Below are 19,147 nucleotides of genomic sequence, written 5' to 3'. Positions count from 1 at the left end.
AAATCTCAGTGTTATCCTACGTATAAATTTCGAGCTAACTGAATCTTTTCCTTTTACTCGCGCTTCTTTAATGTCATTCATTTATCTTGCTTTCTCACTATTATTATTATTACTGTTATTGTTATTGTTAGTTCTCTCTTGGGAGTTGGTCTCGACGACTCGCATGGTTCCGCTTCTCTCGAGCGCGGATATTATTTTCGCAATGGAAGGATCCATCGATTTCCGGTTAATTTGTTCGTCGAATACGAGAAAATGCTCGCTCGCGAAAGCGACGCGCGTTCGCTTTTCTATTAAACACAGACGGCGATTTACGACGCGGCGTTACTATCTGACGCGATATTGGATTACCATGACGTTATTACACGCCAGACACGCGCGCGACGCTTTGTTAAATTACGAGCGGATGCATCTTTCATCCCGTTTGGAATTAAATGTCACGCTTTGGGAGGGCCTCCTGTTGTTTTCAGTATCGAAGCGGCGATAAGAGCGGCTCCATAATTGATTCCGCAAAGGCGTGGTAACGATAATCTTTGACGCAATAACTGAATATCGAACCTGCGGAATCTCTCATGAAAAACGGTAACAGGGAATAATTAAAAAATGGTTTCACCACTAATTGGTTTTTATATCAAAGCGCAACGAAGCGCGCTCGCCTGTGAAGCATTTCACATTCGAATTGTCACCTGTCATCTATATTTCTTTTAAATTAAAGATACAAATACAGAGATGGGATTGGGCATTTATTGCACGGGTAATATACGTAAACGACGAAATCGTAGCATACTTGTTTCAAAAATTAATCGACTAACATTTTGCCGCTTCACTTTTGCTATATTTACGCGTTATAATGCTATCGATTTGATCTTTTGAGAAATTTCACGCCACTTCACGGCGCATTTGCTCGCGAAGCGAGCATTCGATTGTGCGTGATCGATAACTGTATTACTTCGAACAGCGTTTTCCGCTGCGCCGTTCTGCGTTTATTAATTAAATTACCACGCCTCTTAATAAATTGAAGGTTCGCTAGAGCGACTGGACTATTGATAACCATTTTTCCCTTTTCTCCGGCGAGCCAATTAGAACGCTCAACGTGATAGGAAAATACGTAAAGGGACATGACAAATTAACGCGACATCCTTTTAGATTATGAGCCTGTAAGTAATATAAAAATTCTTGCGTGTAACGATTCTGTGTTCCTCACTAATTAAATCGCTTTATAATAATTTATCTGTCGAAGCTATACACCCTCGTTTATTTGTATCACGATATTCTGCAGAAGTAAAACTTTATTTCTTCCGTTATAAAAATTGTTATAGAAAATTGCGAGGGGGGAGGGAGGAGGGAGGAGGGGGAGGGGTAACAAGCAAAGTTTGTTAGAAATGTCTCAAAATATCGTGGAGGAAGAAAAAGCAAAGAGTATGAAAATAAATACTTCTCCCATGAAGCTTCTGCGTGTAATATGGCAGAACTCTGCGATATGTTTGTCCTTGGTACATTGAACTTTCTACTTGGCTTCGACGCGGGGGAAAAAGTTAAGGCGATAAATCGTAAACTTTCCGTTTAATATAAATAGCAATCTGTTTCAAATGACGCTTATGACCGAGAGGCTGCACTCGTCGTGGCACCCCCCCATATTTACGACTTGGCCGTTTTCGTTCGTCACGTAACGCATTATCGTCACGACGCGGAATCGAGAGAGAGAGAGAGAGAGAGAGAGAGAGAGAGAGAGAGAGAGATACAGGGGAATGCACTTACTTGGCGGTCCTGTAAAAAATCGCGCAGCCATCGACGTACTTGCGGTCGTTCTCCGCCATCGTCTTCGCGCGGGACTTGGGTGAGAATATGCCGTCGTACCCGTCGTGCTTGAGCTCCGGCAGGAAGAAGTTGTAGAATTGGTCCGTCTCGACCTCCTGCAGGCTGATGATGTCCGCGGCGTAGTGCCGTATCTCGTCGAGGATACCCTTCTTCCGGTATTCCCAGTCCAGCGCCCAGCTCGGGCAGTAGCCGTACATCTGCCGCGTCGCGTACTTGTCGCACAGTACGTTGTAGCACATCACCGTGAATATACCTGCGACAGTCAACGAGACGTACTCATATACACATGTGTTTACCTTTTCCATGGTACAAGTACATAACGGTGGAAAACCCACCAAAGAGATCAATCCCCGCCATATGGCGGATGGAAGGATAAACCTACCGCCCATGCTCGCGTCTCTTTTCCAGGTCCCATGGAAATGTTACATTATCCCTTTGCTCGCAGTTTCGAACGAGACGCGGCGGGCGGCGCGGCGGGCGGCGCGGCGGCGTTCCGCAGATCGTTTCCGTCGCGACGCGAATAATAACGGAGGGTTTTGATTTACTCCGCGAGTCGCTCGGCGCGCTCGTTTCTTTCCGCGAGCTAGATTCCGCCGCGCCGCGGCTTCATATCTCGCTTCGTATTTTCCTCTCGCCGACCCATTTTCCTCGAGCACTCCCGTCTTCCGATTCTTCCCGTTCCACGTGCCGTAAACGCGATACGTGTTGTACGCTTAGACTCGCTCGCGCGCGTTTGTCTGCGCGCGCGCGCGGATTCTCACGGCTCGGGATAAGAGGATCAGCATAAAGCGAGCTGTCTTGCCAACGTCGCCCAGCTGTCTGCATAAATTTCCGACGTCTCTCTTCTCCTCCGTGCGCGAGCGCGCGCGTTTAGTCTCGGCGCGACTTCGCGAGTTATCCACCGTGCGCAGTATAATACCGTGATTAGAGCGAACGCGCGAATGTGAATCGGACGCGCCTTCCTTCCCTCGTCATTCGGCGCGTTTACGGCTCGACAGACGGCTGTTCCATTTCTGCCTCTCGTCCCATTTCAGACGCGTCTTTCCGCCTCGGGAAAGCTTCGCGCGCTGCGCTATCGATTCGGCTTGTTAACAGGTCAATCCTTCCGCTTACGGCACTAATTGCCGAACCTCCTCGCTTAATGCCCTCGAGGCCATCGGCGGCGGCGCCGAGGGTGCGATCTCGGAGCGCTTCGATGCTTCCGAAGAACACATCTCCCGTCGATACGCTGGAACTAATTCGAACGCAGCCCGGCCGATAGACGGTCGAGCTAAACCAGTAAATCAGCGGTTCTATTACCGCGAATGCGATCGCCGTGCAGAGTGGAAGAGGGAGACAGAGAACGAACGGGGGAAAGAGAGAGAGGAAGGGGAGTGTAAATAATTGAGCCGCGGTATCCGCCGCAATCCAATAACGCGTACGCGAACTCCGCTACGAGAGTAGCTCGCGATATCGCAGCAGCCGCTGGCGAGGAGAGAAACGGTTCAGGTAGTATCGGCATCTCTCAGATTCGCCCCAAACCGCCGTTACCAAAACACCGTTAATCATTCAGTCGAACGCGAATTCGCTCTTCAGCAGAGCGGCTCGAGCAACATCGATCCCTTCGCCCTTTATTGCAAACAGTGTAACACGTAACGCTAATCCCCCCCCCCCTCATGTCAAAATGTCTAATGAGATACCCAAGATTATTTCCAGTTTTTATCGACAAAAAGCAATACGAAACGCGAGATAATGTAAAATGTGAGACAACACTGATTGCGTATTAGACGCAGGGCGTTCCGCGCGGTGGAGCGCGCGAGCGCTTTTAATCTTTAATTATCTGTTCCCCGACGGGACGCGGCGATAAGCCCGGCCGATAGGCCGACTTTTTTTTAATTCGGTTTCCCCCCGATAAATACGATCGTTAACGATTCGCCGATTTGTTTCCCCCGAGCCTCGTTCGCTCTCGAGGGATTGTTAACACGACCATCTCGACAGTCCTTCCGCCAGCTAAGTCGGTGATCATCTTAAGAAGGCATTATTCCGACTCGATCTTGCGTGAGATATGCGCCGTTAATGGGCACCCCGCCGTTATCCTTCCGTGCTCTTCTTCAGATGAACAACTATGCATACATCGAATTCGAGGGATTGGTTTTATCGCTCGCAACGATCGTGATAAGAGAGATGATAATAAGCTTTTCTACCATGAATCTTTATTATTTGATATTTTAACGGAACTCTCGAATGTCTGTAATAGTAAAATTTCTTAATACACTCTTCACTCTCTTTCTTCTTTCACTAAAATATTTTTAGCATTTTAAATATTTAAAATGTAAAATGGGAGCGCAGCGACATAAACATACATTTTTTTTTTTTTTTTCATTTGACTGTCCTTTACACAGTAAAAGATAGTCAAATAAAAGATAAAAAAGATGTATATTTATTTTTTGCTCCTTTTTTCCCTTCTTCCGCTTCATCTCTCCTTTCCTTCTCTCTTTAAAAAGGATATTTTTTTAAGCTTTGGTCTTAACATTTTATGATGCTGATGGAGCGAATATCTCTTTAGATATTCTTCTTCCGGCAAGAGTACTGCTTTGAAGAGGATTAGCCTAATCCGAGAGATACCAGACCAAACTGATAATAACCAAAGTTACCTAATAGTTATAGTACATATCGCTACGATCTACGATCATGTCCCCGAGGTAGCGAAACCTGATCACTTCTCGAAGTGCGGCGCATTTATTGGTAGCGAACTAAGTCAAACAAGCTCAAGTTTCACAGATCAATATTAATTATATATATAACTATATATATATATATATATATATATATATATATATATATATATATATAACGCTTCTACATCTGACACTGCATCTAAATAGATATAGAACTTATAATATTATCTGCTAGGATGAATGCTATTAATTATATTATATCAGAGATAGAAGTAAAGTAGCAAAGTTTAAGTTGCGTATGTTACAAATCAATAGAGAATCATGCATTTCTATATAACAATTCTACATAATAATTTTAATCGCCTAATTAATTCTCCGATAAATCTAAATAAATATAATAAATTAAATGTGTATTTGGCTCGTATTTTCAACAATGATAATGATATAAACGGATTAAAGGCCAATTAACGAGCAAAGTGAGGTGTTATTTCTTTTAATAACTTTCTAACTATGTAATAGTATTAAATAACGTAAGTTTCGACTTTACTAAGTTTCTCTTCAGTTGTTGTAAACTCATATTTTCTTAATTACATAACCTTTAAATTAACAAATTAACACAAAATAATAAGATATTGCGTTCACATCCATTTTTATTGGAATATTACAATTTTTATACAATGAATAAATTTATGATTTGGTTTATGATTTATAGCGGAATTCAATAATTTAAATTTGGGTCAGCTCTGTGTAAAATTTTATGCTTAATTCGCCATTACATTGCGAAAATTCATATATAAAATTATTCGGAAGCGTTGTCGATTTATATAATTTAATACTATTGCATATAGTCAGAAGCTATTAAAAGATATAATCATTTCGCCCATTGATTGGCCTTTAACCCGTTATATTAATATTATTATTAAATAAATATTTGACAAACACATCGCTTAGCCAAAGCAGGAAAAATTACTTAACTAAATTTCGATAAATTTTACTTGCAAATACGACCTTTTGATAAAGAGTTCTAATTTCCGTTATCAACTCCGGATGATAATGAGGTGAATATTCAGTGGTTAGCGAAACTTGCCGTAACTGTAAAAGTATTTTGCGAGTGCGTGCGGGTGAACTTGCCGTCACGACAAGGTATTTCGCAAGACGTAAGCTAAAGTTCGACGGGCATGGTGCGCTCGGGGCATAGTCGGCAGCCGGCAGCCAACCTGTTAATCACTTTAATCTGCGAAGTGTTTTAGCAGCTCGGAGGAATATGCTTGAAGGAACACTTCCCGAACTTTGGCCGAGTGGCAGGTACAGGCAGACGACCCGCTGTAAATGCTACACACGTTGCGGATTCGCGTAAAGATAAAAGGGCTAATTGCGCCATGGCAAAAGGAGCTTTTAGTACAAGCCTATACGGAAAGAATGGTTTCGTTAAAATATCTAAATATTTAGTTATATACAGATTGAAAATAAAATTTTGTTAAACTATCAAAATAAAATTATGTACGATCCTCAGCTAAAATGTCAAATTTTTTGAAGCATTGCTCATCATTTTTGGGCGTCCCACATAGTTATTTCGATCTAATCAAATTATTTTCTAGTCCGTATCTAGTTAAATTTTTAAATATTTTAGAAAAAAAATCGTTTTTTTTTTCGTGTAAGAAAATCATCCAGGTGAAATATAATTTTAAATTCGACATTATTTTCATACTACGCAATACTAAAAAAGGGCAATTAATAAATTATTATCGAGATAAGCCCGTTATCTCGTAAGTAGACAAGATATTCTTTGTCACGTATTTGTGAAATATGATGCGTGAAACTCAAGTAAACTAGAATCCAGAAAGGGATTGAGAATAGAAAAAAAACTGTATCCGTATATAGTATCTAGAGTAATAAGGGAAGTGTGATTTTACTTTATGTCGAGCCGCAAGTGCTACGTTGTAGAAGGCGACAGTAGTCAATGGCAGCGTGCGAGTGGTGGTCCATTCACGGACTAGGCATCTTCGCCGAGGTCAACGATGCCGCATCGAGCCGCGACCTGCCTCAAGAGTCGCCAAACCAGTCCACGAGAGAAGATCCGAACAGGTTACCTAATTTACACACGCCAGAGAGGCCGTCGCTCGGTTCTCACGTGCCGCGCGAAGTTACTCTCTCGCGCCGCTCGACAAGCGGCTAAAGTATAATTTGAGGATTAATACTCGTAAATTAGCGTGTTCGACATCGTATTTTCCTAGGCGAGCGCAATAACATTTTTAAAGGAGGCGTCCAAAAATTCGAGTCGACGCGATGGACGCCCTGGCGGTGCTTACAAGAAATATTTTATAAAACGCGATGCGTCCTCGCGCTACGAGCTGAGCCGAAATTTCCGAGCGGGGATCAACTTCGCGAAGATCCCCGCGACGATAAATAACCGACTTTGCGGCGCAACAAACCCGTGCAGCTGCACGCCGAAATAGTTGGCTCGTAAATCGGTATTACCGCGAATCTCCAGTCCGCAGTAGCGGCGGGATATTTACAACGTAAAAATCTGCCCCGCGAGTAATTGGCCGACTTGGAAGTCGAAATTCAAGAGCCCAGCCCGTGGTAACCGGAGTTATTCGTAGATCGAAACGCCCGTGCCCGACCGACTTTGCGAATATATAAACGCGGCGTGCCTCGCGGAAATGCAGCGATATAAATCGACGAAAAGAGAGTTCGCTTCTGAACGTACATTCGAGCACACATTTCTATGCAACATCGTGAGATACGAACATATCTTGTTTTTTTTCTTTTTTTTTACATAACATTCATATACGCTTTACTTTGCAATATACGTTATGACTGCTTAAAACGTTTCTGCGATCTGATAAAAATTTCGCATTAAATAAAATTTAATGTAATTTTTTTTTTTGCGCCAGTATTCAATATCTCTCACGCAGTAATAGCATCTATCGACTAAAATTGCTCAACAACTACAGAGAAACGTTCTTTTACAAAAAATTGATACTTTTACATTTTCGTGCTAGATACTATTTTAAGCGTAAGCTTAATCCGAAAATAGTCATCTGGAAATAAAAGAAACATCCCCGCATTGAAAAAATGAAGCTCACGTTACAGTACATATTTTTTATTGATCCAGAAAATCCATACCCATCTTTCATTCACAGATTCCAAGAGCCGATGTGTACAATAAAAACGAGTTATTGCTCATATATTCTTAGCACCGATGTTCTGTTGAAACCGGTTGAGGTGTAGAAAATATTCACTCTAGACTTGCCCTTAGGTAATCGTTTACATTGTATAATCAATCAATATGATAACAGTTTATGTTATAAATTTGAAATAATAATATGAGTTTGAATGAGGTTTGAGTTGAAAAGAGCTATTAATATTTTTTTGTCATATAATACAGAAAGTTTAGATTTATATTTCTAAAAATGTTTATTTTTATTTGTATTGAAAGATACTTCATATAACGTTTATATTTATATAACATAATAAATATAATAAAAATAAACCAATTCCAACGGAAACTCACAATATAAAAACATTTTTCAATCGATCTTTTCATTTCTTAGAAATACTATCATAATAAACTCTTTAATGTGCTTCTTCCGTTTAATATTTTCTTTGCTATTTTCAGAAAATATTGATCTATGCATATACATAGTATCCTTAGACAATACTAAATTATTGAATCAATAATATACAGTATATAGCTAATAATGACTTTTAATTGTGTTTAAAAATTATTCCAGATAATCTATTACTTACACAAAACAAAAAAAAGATAGCTATCTGAGATTAATAAATGAAAGCCGCGATGCTGCAATTAACCATACGATACACGCACATCTCGGATGCGCAATCCGAGATCCTTGTCCCAGTATCTAAATAAATCCTACGACTGAGCGCCATTATTTCATTACTTATCGTTGTAGATCAGGATAATCGTGGTAATTAAGTAACAGACAACAGCGATGATCTTCCGGCGAGGCGAACGCGATAGTAATGGTCGGGTCCCTCGCGCGATATTAACAGTAACAAACGCGGCACCGCTCGCTCGCCCCTGTAACGCCGCATCGACGCGGCGATGACGGTAATAATCGCGACAAAAGCGGCAACGGCGATGATTACCGCACGCTACGGCAATAACGATTTCTAATAAGAATATAATCGCGCGCGCGCAAGCAGTTACAAGCGGAATGATAATGGCGCGTAATTGCTCCGTGTCCCGTAGAACCCGACCCGGCCATGTACGGGCCACCGTAATGAGTATGATTGTGAGGGTCGTCGCGAGGTGCAAGAAGTAATTTGCACGGGCCTGTCCGACTGCCGACAGGGCCGGCATTGCGCTAACTTTACGCGACCTGCGAACGTTCAGGATGATGCCCGTCCTTTCGAATAAGGCGGACAATTAGTAACGACTCTCAATGAATCGGGAAATCGGTAAAACGATAATTTCGTTCGAATTAGATCAGATTGTTACTTATCACCTAAATACATTTAGGAGAAAAATAATTGCAGAGATCGATGCAACCCAAGTAGAAATGAATGAACCTAGACGACTTAGTGGTTGGCTGATGAGAATAAATTTTTCAATTTCTCATCACTGATTAATTACTGGCTGCATATTCATAATCTGTTTTTGTGACACAATCGCTGTCTAGTCAAAAAGACAGAAATAATAACGATTGTTTTTCTAAAATATACATTTGTCTAGCCACTAGTCGTTTTTCAATTTTAGCAGATTTATATTGAAGCTACTCTATAAAAAATCTATTTAGTGACTGAAAATGTACAATGTAAACTACAGATTTTTGATACTTTTGAAACAGTCGGAACACGGCCGCTGTATACAGAATAAATAACAAGAATAAAAAGATGATAGTCCATATTAGATAGTTTTACTAAAAAGTGAACGTTACACTATCAGATAGTAGCTACGCGGGATACAACTTTTCTATTTCATGACTAAATAGACTAGATTTCGTGACGTGAGGTTTCATTTTTACTACGAATTGGGCAATCCGCAATGTAAACCGAATGTGTGATATTGATAGAAATGGATGAGTGACAGAGCCTTCTATTTATTTCAAAAGTTGAAATAAATTCCAATTCACTGCTGCCGCTAGATACGTTTGTGTGTAGCGATTCATATTTTTTCCATTACTCAGTGATGCAACTATTTGACGCAGAACAATTTTATTCTTCTCATAATATTCCTTATTCACGATCTGCAACCTGCAATAAACTCCTCGGACATGTACCAAAATACAAGAGAGAGCTTTTGCAGCAACGTGCAAATAAATGTATTTTTTTCCGTCACATTAACTTTAGAGTTTATTTCGCCCGTTTTTACAAAATGTGAGTTAGAGCCCATTGTTGCGGCAAGCCCTTCAATCCTTACATTTATAAATGTGCGCGGTCGAGCAAATTTATTCGCCACGTAAAGTAAGATACGGTGCCATCGGCGAGGGCTGTCCAAAAATTAAAATTAAAATTAAAAATTAAAATTAAAATTCATATGCCATGATACGGCACGGCGGTGTGCATTCGGTAGCGTCGCACGTGTGCCCCATCGCGCCGGAGCGACGAGGATTCAGAGGAACGCGTACACGAGGATAATTCACGTCGAGGGATCCCGTGGCACATAACGGTGAGCGATGACGGCAGCGCGGAGACCCTACCACCCCGTGAGCGGAGCGGAATCGCGCGGAACGTGCGCGGCGCGTCCGGTCGCCGCGATAATTGCGGCGTTCTCGGTGAAATTGGTTTTAAGCGTTCGCACACGCGTAATTCCTAAATTGCCCGCGCGTTCGTAAGGCTCCCGCCGAACGGCGGCGGCGCGCATTGAGCGATTACGCAGCCACCGGCGGCGTTGCGCAGCGCGACTCCGTACGATTTCTTCTAACATAATACCCTCCTCGTGGTGCGCAATGCTCGATCACGATCGTTTACTAATGACACGTCTGCGTTCTAATCCAGCGTATCTTTAAAGTATATCGGATTTCTCGAGGAATGAGATGAAATGTAGTATATACGGGGTGCGCCGTGAAGTGCAACGATCAGCAGCGAGACCCGTCGATAGATGCGACAATAAATTCTCGACGGGAATTCAACGATGGTCTAATTACGGAATTATTTGATACTGAAGAATTGCGAATCTACAGCGTCCTTTGTAATTATAATTGTGGTACAATTATTTATTTATTAAAATTCATATCGTCCTATTTATTTTATATTTAGGTTATTTATAATATTCATTATAAATATAATAATTGCATTTTCTTATATTCATTATAATAATTTTGTCACTCATAACATTCACGTATTGCAAATTACGAATCCCTATAATTAATATTAAAGCCTGAAAAATTACGCTCGCTTGATCTCCTCTACCAAATGAACCTTCCACTAATTGAATTTTAATCTAAATTGTAATCTAGAATGGAATTTTCGATTTTACAAGAAGATCGTCTTTAAATTCATCGGGAAATGCGTTTCCGCTGTTGATTGCCGCAATTTACGATACACCCTGTACGTGAGGTTCGCTCGCGGGAATTACGACGAGCGCGTTTCAGAAGACCTGGCAGTAGAAGCATCTGTAATTTATCCAGAATTTAATAGGCCGCTTCGTCTTTTTTTTTCCTTTGAAATAAAGTGTAATGTTTTCAGGTAAAATCAGCGATACGCCAAATCATTCGCCATTTCCCCGCTTTAGTGCCTCTCTAAATTATTGATAAATCACTACTTACCGCAGGTACACGTGATCGAGACTAGCAATTTAACAGCCAGAAGCAAATATTATGCCCACGCGGGAAATAGCTATGCACATAACATAAACATTTATGTTGTCAATTATAATTTTTTTCGCGAAATAAAAACAATTTGCTGCGTCTGTGTGTAACGTGCAAGATCCTAGGTCTAAGATAAAATCTAAAATAGAATTTAATCATATTTATATTGCCGTATAATCAGGGTAACGAAACGTAGATCAAACCGAGCTACTTTCCCGATCTTCCGCTTTCTAAAATTAAAAGAAAAAAAGAGGAGAAAAGAAATCAAAGGAATATAAGCGTCAATCGCGAGTTTGCTGAAGAATCACACAATACCGCATCTGCATATGCGTGCAAACGGTATAACTAATCAGCGACCGTCGTAAGTATAATGGGCCTCCTCGTAAATAATGAATAGCGTAAACCGTAGCGAAATGATTTATCGCGTCCAACGCGAGCCGACAATGGCTTCCTTTTGGACGGCGGCAGACCAGCAGACCAACCGACCAACCAACCAGCCAGCCAGCCAGCTAGCTAGCCGTTTGTACCTCTCTTCGCCGGTGTGCGCTTTCTCTCCCTCTTTCACCCTCTTCCTGCTACCTCGACCGCCGCTGCCGTGCCCGTGTCGTGCAATAAATCTGTCCAGATGGTGCGGTATACAGCCGTCGGCGGCGGCGGGATGCGGCACCGCGCGCCCCGGGGCTGCGAAACTCGTCGGCGTTGACCGATGGTCAAGGTGCCACCATCGTCCGGACCCGGGGTACGTTAAGGCGAATTTACGCGGTTCACCCCGGGCGATATCGCGCCGCGCGAGTCCCTTGCTTTGGAAAACTGGGATAAGAGAGAGAGGCGCGCACAGGTGCGCGATAGGCGCGCACAGGTGCACGTGAAACTTTTCCGACTCTTCAGTGAATTTAATCATTGTATCACTGTACATATAGAATCCTTGGTTTCTCCTTTTTTTTAGAAATTAAAAATAACAGATGTGACTGGTAAAAGATTTAAATAATACTAGCGATCGAACTCCTGTCACTTTTGTCACGTCTATCTACTTCAGATGATTACATTGAAAGATAAAAAATCAAAATACTCTTTTGGAAGCTGATTCAATAATTGAAAATTTTTCAACACATTTCCAAAGATTCTGATACAGTACGTACTTAACTAATGAAAACTCAGGAAAATATAACGTAATTACTAAATTTAATTAAAGTACAAGGTACGGGCTTAGCGCACACATATCCTCGCTTATCATTTCCTGACACGGCCATCGATGACGAGAAGAGTCTTGATGTTTCATCTCCACTGAAACGGGTGTTTCGTTTCAAACGCGATCGCGGAAATGGTTTTTCGTTAATCCGGCGAAACGAGCGTTGTTACAATCTTGTACGGACATAAATGCGACTCGGCGTCGAGCTTTAAGTAACGATCCAAGTAACGGGAAGTTCAATATCGCGGCATGGAGGAAGGCAGGAGGCGCCGCGCCGCGTGGCCTTTAGTGCGTGAATTTATTACAGCGTTGGACGTAAATTGTAATTTGCTTTACGTCGCGTACGCTGCGCGCTCGTCATATTTTGACTCGCCATGTGCGATTGTCACAGCGGCGCATTATTCACTATCAGCCGTATGTTTTCCCATACGTTATCTTCCCGTCTCGCCCGTTACCTTTCCCGACGCAACGCGCGGCGTTGTAAACATTACCCATTGATTCAGCGCGCCGCGACTGGCTCGCGCATACTAACAAATGTACGATGGCGCGAAACGACGTTGATGAGTCCTGTTAATGAAAACCTTACCGCGCGTCATATCGTGACCATGAAGAAGATTAAGCGCGTTCAGATCTGTGATTGATGTTTCCGTAGATTAGAAGAAAGCGCGGTGTATAATTATAAATAAATTAATTCATCGTGTGAAAAGTCGGCGGAGAAAAAAATATTTTCAAGTGAAATTTTATTTCACTTGACGAAGCAGCAGAGTTGACCAGTAGAGGTAAGGAACATTTATTTCATTTATTTATTTTATATCGTGACGCGGAGACAAAAACATTTTCTAATCTAATAATTTTTTGAACGAACCAAGTACTTACATGTTGGTCTTGACCTATTGGGCCTCGTCAGTGGAATCCACGGTCTTTGGGGCGGATGATTTGCCGTAACTGCAAAGCAAGAACGAAAAATGCCATTTAGTAGCTGCACAAAATTAACTAAATAAATTTAAAATTAGCGGAGTAAACATTCAAGTTTATCTGAATTTATTTCACCCTAATTGCCCTAATTTATTCTGAAAGCTCGCATCGATCATTCCGGACTTTGTCAACAGTTTTCCCGAAAATGCAACTTTCGAGCTTTACGTCCCCCCTCGCTTCTTCCACGGACGAAGCGACGTTTCTACTATCCTAAGGATAAACCTAATTAGATGGCGAAGCAAAGATCGTGATGATCGCGGTTATTATAATCGCTAACGCTGACGGTGGAAGGAGAGAAGTTGCGCTGGTCGCGCGCTCATTAAAGTTCATTAAATCCCGGTTCATTACGTCTAATGGCGCTCACTTACGGCAAAAGCGCACGGTCCGATAATTAAATCGTTCAACCGAATGTCACTTGCACAGGCTCCCGTAGCTATTAACAGGATACGGAGCCAAGAAGTATACGCGCACGCGAAACGCGAAGAAAGAAAGCGCGCCGTGCCACGTTTCATAGCCTGCATGTGACAGCGGTGTTTACACCATGTGTCCTCGTGGCCTCGTCCGGCCACTTATCTTCGAAAGGACTAATGGAAGATGTTCTCACGAGAAGCGCCAAATTTATCAGAAATATCGTACGTTACAGCAAAAAAAACACGCCAAAAATAACACTAACATTATTATTATTATTATTATTATTATACCGATGTAACAATTTTACGAAATAGAACATCAAGGTTTTTTTCCGAAGTAAAGCGAGTTGTTTCAACGTCGACGATTGCCTCAACATCGTTCCCCTTGGTCAGTTTTTAACGACAAACCGCACGTTTGCGCGATACACACCGCAAATGAGGAAGGGATACGTGATACTGCGGTCGTCCGGTCGTACGGTTAAGCGTCCTGTTTTAGTCTTCAGCGGTTAGCTTAAGTATCGAAAGTCGTGCAAGAAATGCTCCACAAAGCTTCCGCGAGCGGAACCTCGCGTTACTTTCATCCTCCACCGGTAATTACCGGTGTCTTCGAACGTATTTTTTTTAAGCTGCGAGACTCGCCTCGTTCGACCTTTTCCCTTTTCGACGCGCGATCCTTCGCGCGGAACGGCAAGAAGGACGTGTGTCAGACTGAGGTTTAATAATAGGAAAATAGGTCGACCTGTCGGACGTTTATGTTCGGCATTCTTGAGATTCCCCCTTGAAATATCCTCCAAGTTTCAAGAATAATCTCGTTGTTTCTGGACTACAGGAGAGTTATTTACGACGCGGAGCAAGTTTCGCAATCTATTCGGTGGTCGCTGCGCGAAATCTTCTCGGGAGGCGAGAGATCTTTCGCCGATATTTCACCGAGGATCTGTTCGCAAATAACTCTTGGACATTCCTACTTTTTCCCCATTAAAATGGAATTATCTTTCGAGATAAGCATTCGCTTATCGCCACGAAAATGAGATTCAAATATATAGGAAATGCACATTTTCCACGTGGAAAGAACGAATTTGCTGAGGAGTCTGTGCTGAAATCTAAAAATTTAGTTGGCTGCGAATCTAAAAATAATTCTGTTCATCCATCAAAATAATTACCAAGATGTTAAAGCGCGATGAGCAACGCTGTAAAAAGTTTTTTGATATTTTAACAACCAGCATTCTGCATAATTATTTTGATAGTTTAACAAAATTATTTTCAGATCTATATCCCGCAGCTAAATTTTTAGATCTTTAACAAAAGCGCTCTCTCTCTCTCTCTCTCTCTCTCTCTCTCTCTCGCCTACAATAAGTAAAACAAAAAATTAATTTTCAAGAAGGAAATAAAGTTGTGAAAAAAATAGAAATAGAGCAACGCGCGTTAATTAATGAGAAAATAAAGCTGAGAATGTATAATGACTGTGCTAATGTAAGTGCGAATGAGACTTTTTGTAATGGCAGGACATACTGGACGCATGTAAAGTAATACGTGCCACGACGTTGCATATACATATAATGTAATAACACGTTTTCCGAATGCAGCGGAGCGTGAGCAATTTGCAGTCACTTTCCACTGATTATCGTCATTAAGTTGCCGTATTATCTCGCGTGCGCGCGCGGATGACCAACTCAATCGCGCCGCGCCGTCCATTGAGATTAATCCAACGCTTTTCGAAGCCCGTAACACGTCGCGTTACAATCATGCGTGCCAATCATAGCGCCGCTGCCGCGGGCACGTAGGGATTAATCGGACGGGAATAGCTCGAGCGCGATGGCGTTGAATGCGCGCAAAAACGAGGAACCGAAACGTTCTCTCGCCGCGCGCCGTCATAATCGAAAACCCGAGGATTTCCGTGCGCGTTAAGTGTCAACGAGACGTTTCGCCGGTAAGCCTCAATTACCACGGCGATTTTACTCAGATCTCTGTGAGGATAGCTGCTCGAGTGGCAAAGGAAACGGAGAGCCCGCGTTTAATCTGTTTCTCCAATATCTTCGTAATTTCATATCGCAGCTATTTGCTTCTTGCTGCTCGTTACAATAGAGAGAGAGAGAGAGAGAGAGAGAGAGAGAAGAGTAGAAAAAAGAACGGTCGTTCAAAGAATGTTCACGTTTCTTCTCTGGAATCGATATCTCCACACTTAACACGTCTGAGGAAAGTGGAGCATCCAAATATGTACCTTTTTCCTCTTCCTGCCCTCCACCTTCCGTCCCGTGGGATTTTCCGCTTGCACTTGCCTCGTTTCGACGAAGCTTGTCATTATCCGCGCAATATTTCGCGCTCGACGATAAGGCCGCGCTTGAGGAGAAATTCGGAGATCATCGTATCGGCGTATCGATCGATCCCGATAAAGTATCAGCCCTGCGGGCGCAGAGAGGAGCGAAGGCGGGACGCAGGCGATACTCTCCGGTGAGGGTCGCCGGCAAAGATCCTCGGCGAGTCTTGGTCTATCTCGACGCGAAGGGACATAGGGAGATAGAGAAAGAGGGGAACAAGTAGCAGCGGTGAGAGAGAAGGGACGGGAACGGGCGGGATCGTAGAATTGAAACTGAGAATTCTATTTCGCTCCCTCGGGAGCCGCAGGCGAGAAGATAGAGATAGTGCCCCCGGGAGCATCGGTGTGTGGGATAATATAGGCGACACGCGAGAAAGATGGAGAGAAGGAAGGAAAGAGAGAGAGAGAGAGAGAAGGGGGAAGGATGAGAAAGAGAGCCGCGCTCGGCATGCAAAGGGGCGTATTTCACGTCGCGGTTGACGTCGCGGCGATTTATTCGACGTTGTATTTCTGGCTTCAATGAATTTAAATGCGTTAGAGCTTAGGACGAGAACGTCGCAGTACCTAAGAGCGGCTGCTCTTGAACGTTGATCCCGAGTCTCTCTCTCTCTCTCTCTCTCTCGCACACACGCACGCACGCGCGAGGTGAGCGTTTTGCACAACAAATTCGTGGATTCGAAGATCGCGATGTTCCATCATTAATTGTATAGACTTTAATATATTCATGGTAGACTCGTGAAAGAGTCGCTTTTAAAAGTACAGGGAGCGTAAGCTTCTTATCAGTGTGAATTATGAGATGAGTATCTGTTTAAAGTTGAGCCATCAACCCGAAGATCGTGAGATTGCATAATTACATATACGTATATTAATTTTCGCGGTGAATTCCCTCTTCCTGGATGGCTGCGATGACCGTAAGCTCCTTAGCATGTGAGTTATGAGACGAGCGCCAATCTTATAAAGTTAATTCAAGAGATAAGTTATGAAATATATATATATATATATATATATATATATGTATATATATATATATATGTGTATATATATATATATATATATATATATTACGTGTGACTATAATTGTGCGTACAAACGAGCAAGAGATACCTAGACGAGAAGAATTAGTAATTATATCTCTTAGACGTTGTGCCGATCACAGTCGATGGTGCCGAATTCTTTCGCGGGGCACAGAAATCTCACGGCGTGGGGGTCCACGGAAGAAGGAAAGAGAGCGACGTGTACATATACATACGTACACGATCACAGCCGCACGATTCACGTACGACGTCGTAGAGTAGGGTAGGATATGCGCGGAAACAATTACGCGAGAGCCGTCCGTCGTCCGCATTCCGGGTCTTACAGACCCAATTAAGATCTCCCGTCGAGACGCGATACGCGAGACGGCCCTCGTAATTTCCCCCGTGCAACGTGTTCGAGCTTCTTCACTTCGTGTTCGCTTATCGCGCGTCGGAGACCCTCCGTCTGTCCCTTTCCTCCTGTAACACGCTCGTTTCCCTGGAACCTTCACGCCGCCGTCATGGGAAGCGATCCGTGCTCTCTAAACTCGTTCGCCTTAATAATTAACGTCCCGCGGATTGAGACGTCTTCGTTTCGCGAATTGACGTTCCGATTAAGCGAAGGAGCCTCTAGATGACTAAAACGAACGGAGATACGCATTTACGAAAGGAAGTACAGCGTGTTGCGTGTGTGTGTTTAAAATGTAAAACGACCAGATAGTTCGTCGCTCATATATGAGATGTTTCTTCAACGTTATCATTAATTTCAAAAAATCGAAAATTAAGTTTCGCTTCTCTCTCCCTCTTCTTTTTAAATATTAAAATATTTTTTTTGCATAAAAATAATGTGCGCAATAGTATAATGAAAGAAAATAATATTATTTAATATAAAATAATTAATTTCATGTACATTTTATTTATATAACTTTGCGTTTATTCTGTCGCTTATTTCTCTCAATGAATAATCATGTCTAAAGCAACTAAGAGTTAAGCCGAGACTCAACCCCGACGTTTCTAAAGCGCATTCATTCCATGACTTGGGAGAAGACTGTTGGAGCTATTACAGTCGCGACATTTTTAATTTATGCGCGCTTTTATTTTATTTAGGATGCATTTAATCTTCCTTCTCAAGTCTCCGTCGTAGTACACGCGCGTATATATTAAAATTTTCTTAATACCACGCCGCGCTGAAAATTTCGCAAAACAGTTTGCGGCCTCGTGTCTCCTTAATCTAGAAATTGCTCCGTCATGACGCTTTTTATCAGAGCCGCGGAACCGTATAATTCGAGGGAAAATAAAAGAAATGCTGCGGGACTGAAACTGCGCGCCCGCGTTGTTGTGTACCTCCTCGTTCCCGACTTCTTCGTTTTATTGGAATTACAATTTTCGCCGCGCCCGTATTCGATAACGTGATCACTAAAATTTAAGCTCCCTCTCGGAGATCGCGATATTATTCTCTTTGATGTGGCTTAATTGCGGGAAAAATTTAATGTAATTACGACGTTGTTCATTATCCGGCGCAAAAGCGTCGAAGACAATACAATAATCCGGTACAAAGAAAGTCGATATTTTTTTTTTATTTAACCTAGTTTATCATTCCCTTTTAAATTGAGTACCGCCTTGAATTAAATAAGGATTGACCTAATGGTCCATTTACACTCTTGAAATCTCTCTCCCTCTCTTCTTGCAAAACCCTTCGGGGTTTATTTCAATCAACTTAAAAGCCATCGATGACTAGATATTGTTAATTTTAAAGAAACATGAATAATTTTATTATCGATTGATAATAAAAAGACGTCGGGGCTAATTTAAAACGTCTCGCGTGTAACTGCAATGCTGCCTCCTCAGTGGTTTCGCGGTGGTCTCGCCGAGCGTAATCGATTACAGCAAATTGACAGCGTTCGTTAATCATACATTCAATTAGATATTTTAATCGCGGCTCGTGACTCGACCGATATTATTTCTACATAATCACCGTTCATAAATATCCTTCGC

The 19,147-nt window shown here is 42.3% G+C and overlaps 1 protein-coding gene across 2 annotated transcripts in view; it reads right to left on the bottom strand.

Annotated features, from left to right (window-relative positions):
* The window catches only part of LOC105199374 (CCR4-NOT transcription complex subunit 6-like), a 513,220-nt gene that overhangs the window by 20,917 nt on the left and 473,156 nt on the right, over nt 1-19,147 (bottom strand). For both annotated transcript variants that reach the window (XM_039455717.1, XM_011166454.3), the window contains exons 4-5: nt 13,317-13,385; nt 1,756-2,068 (exon numbers count right to left, since the gene is read on the bottom strand). In XM_039455717.1, the coding sequence (XP_039311651.1) occupies nt 1,756-2,068; nt 13,317-13,385 (382 nt within the window). The remainder of the gene's footprint in view (nt 1-1,755; nt 2,069-13,316; nt 13,386-19,147) is intronic.

This window comes from Solenopsis invicta, chromosome 12, assembly GCF_016802725.1.
Source record: "Solenopsis invicta isolate M01_SB chromosome 12, UNIL_Sinv_3.0, whole genome shotgun sequence".
In the NCBI taxonomy this organism is placed as follows: domain Eukaryota; kingdom Metazoa; phylum Arthropoda; class Insecta; order Hymenoptera; family Formicidae; genus Solenopsis; species Solenopsis invicta.
Note: the sequence above shows the minus strand (reverse complement) of the source record. Positions and strands in the feature narration are given on the sequence as shown.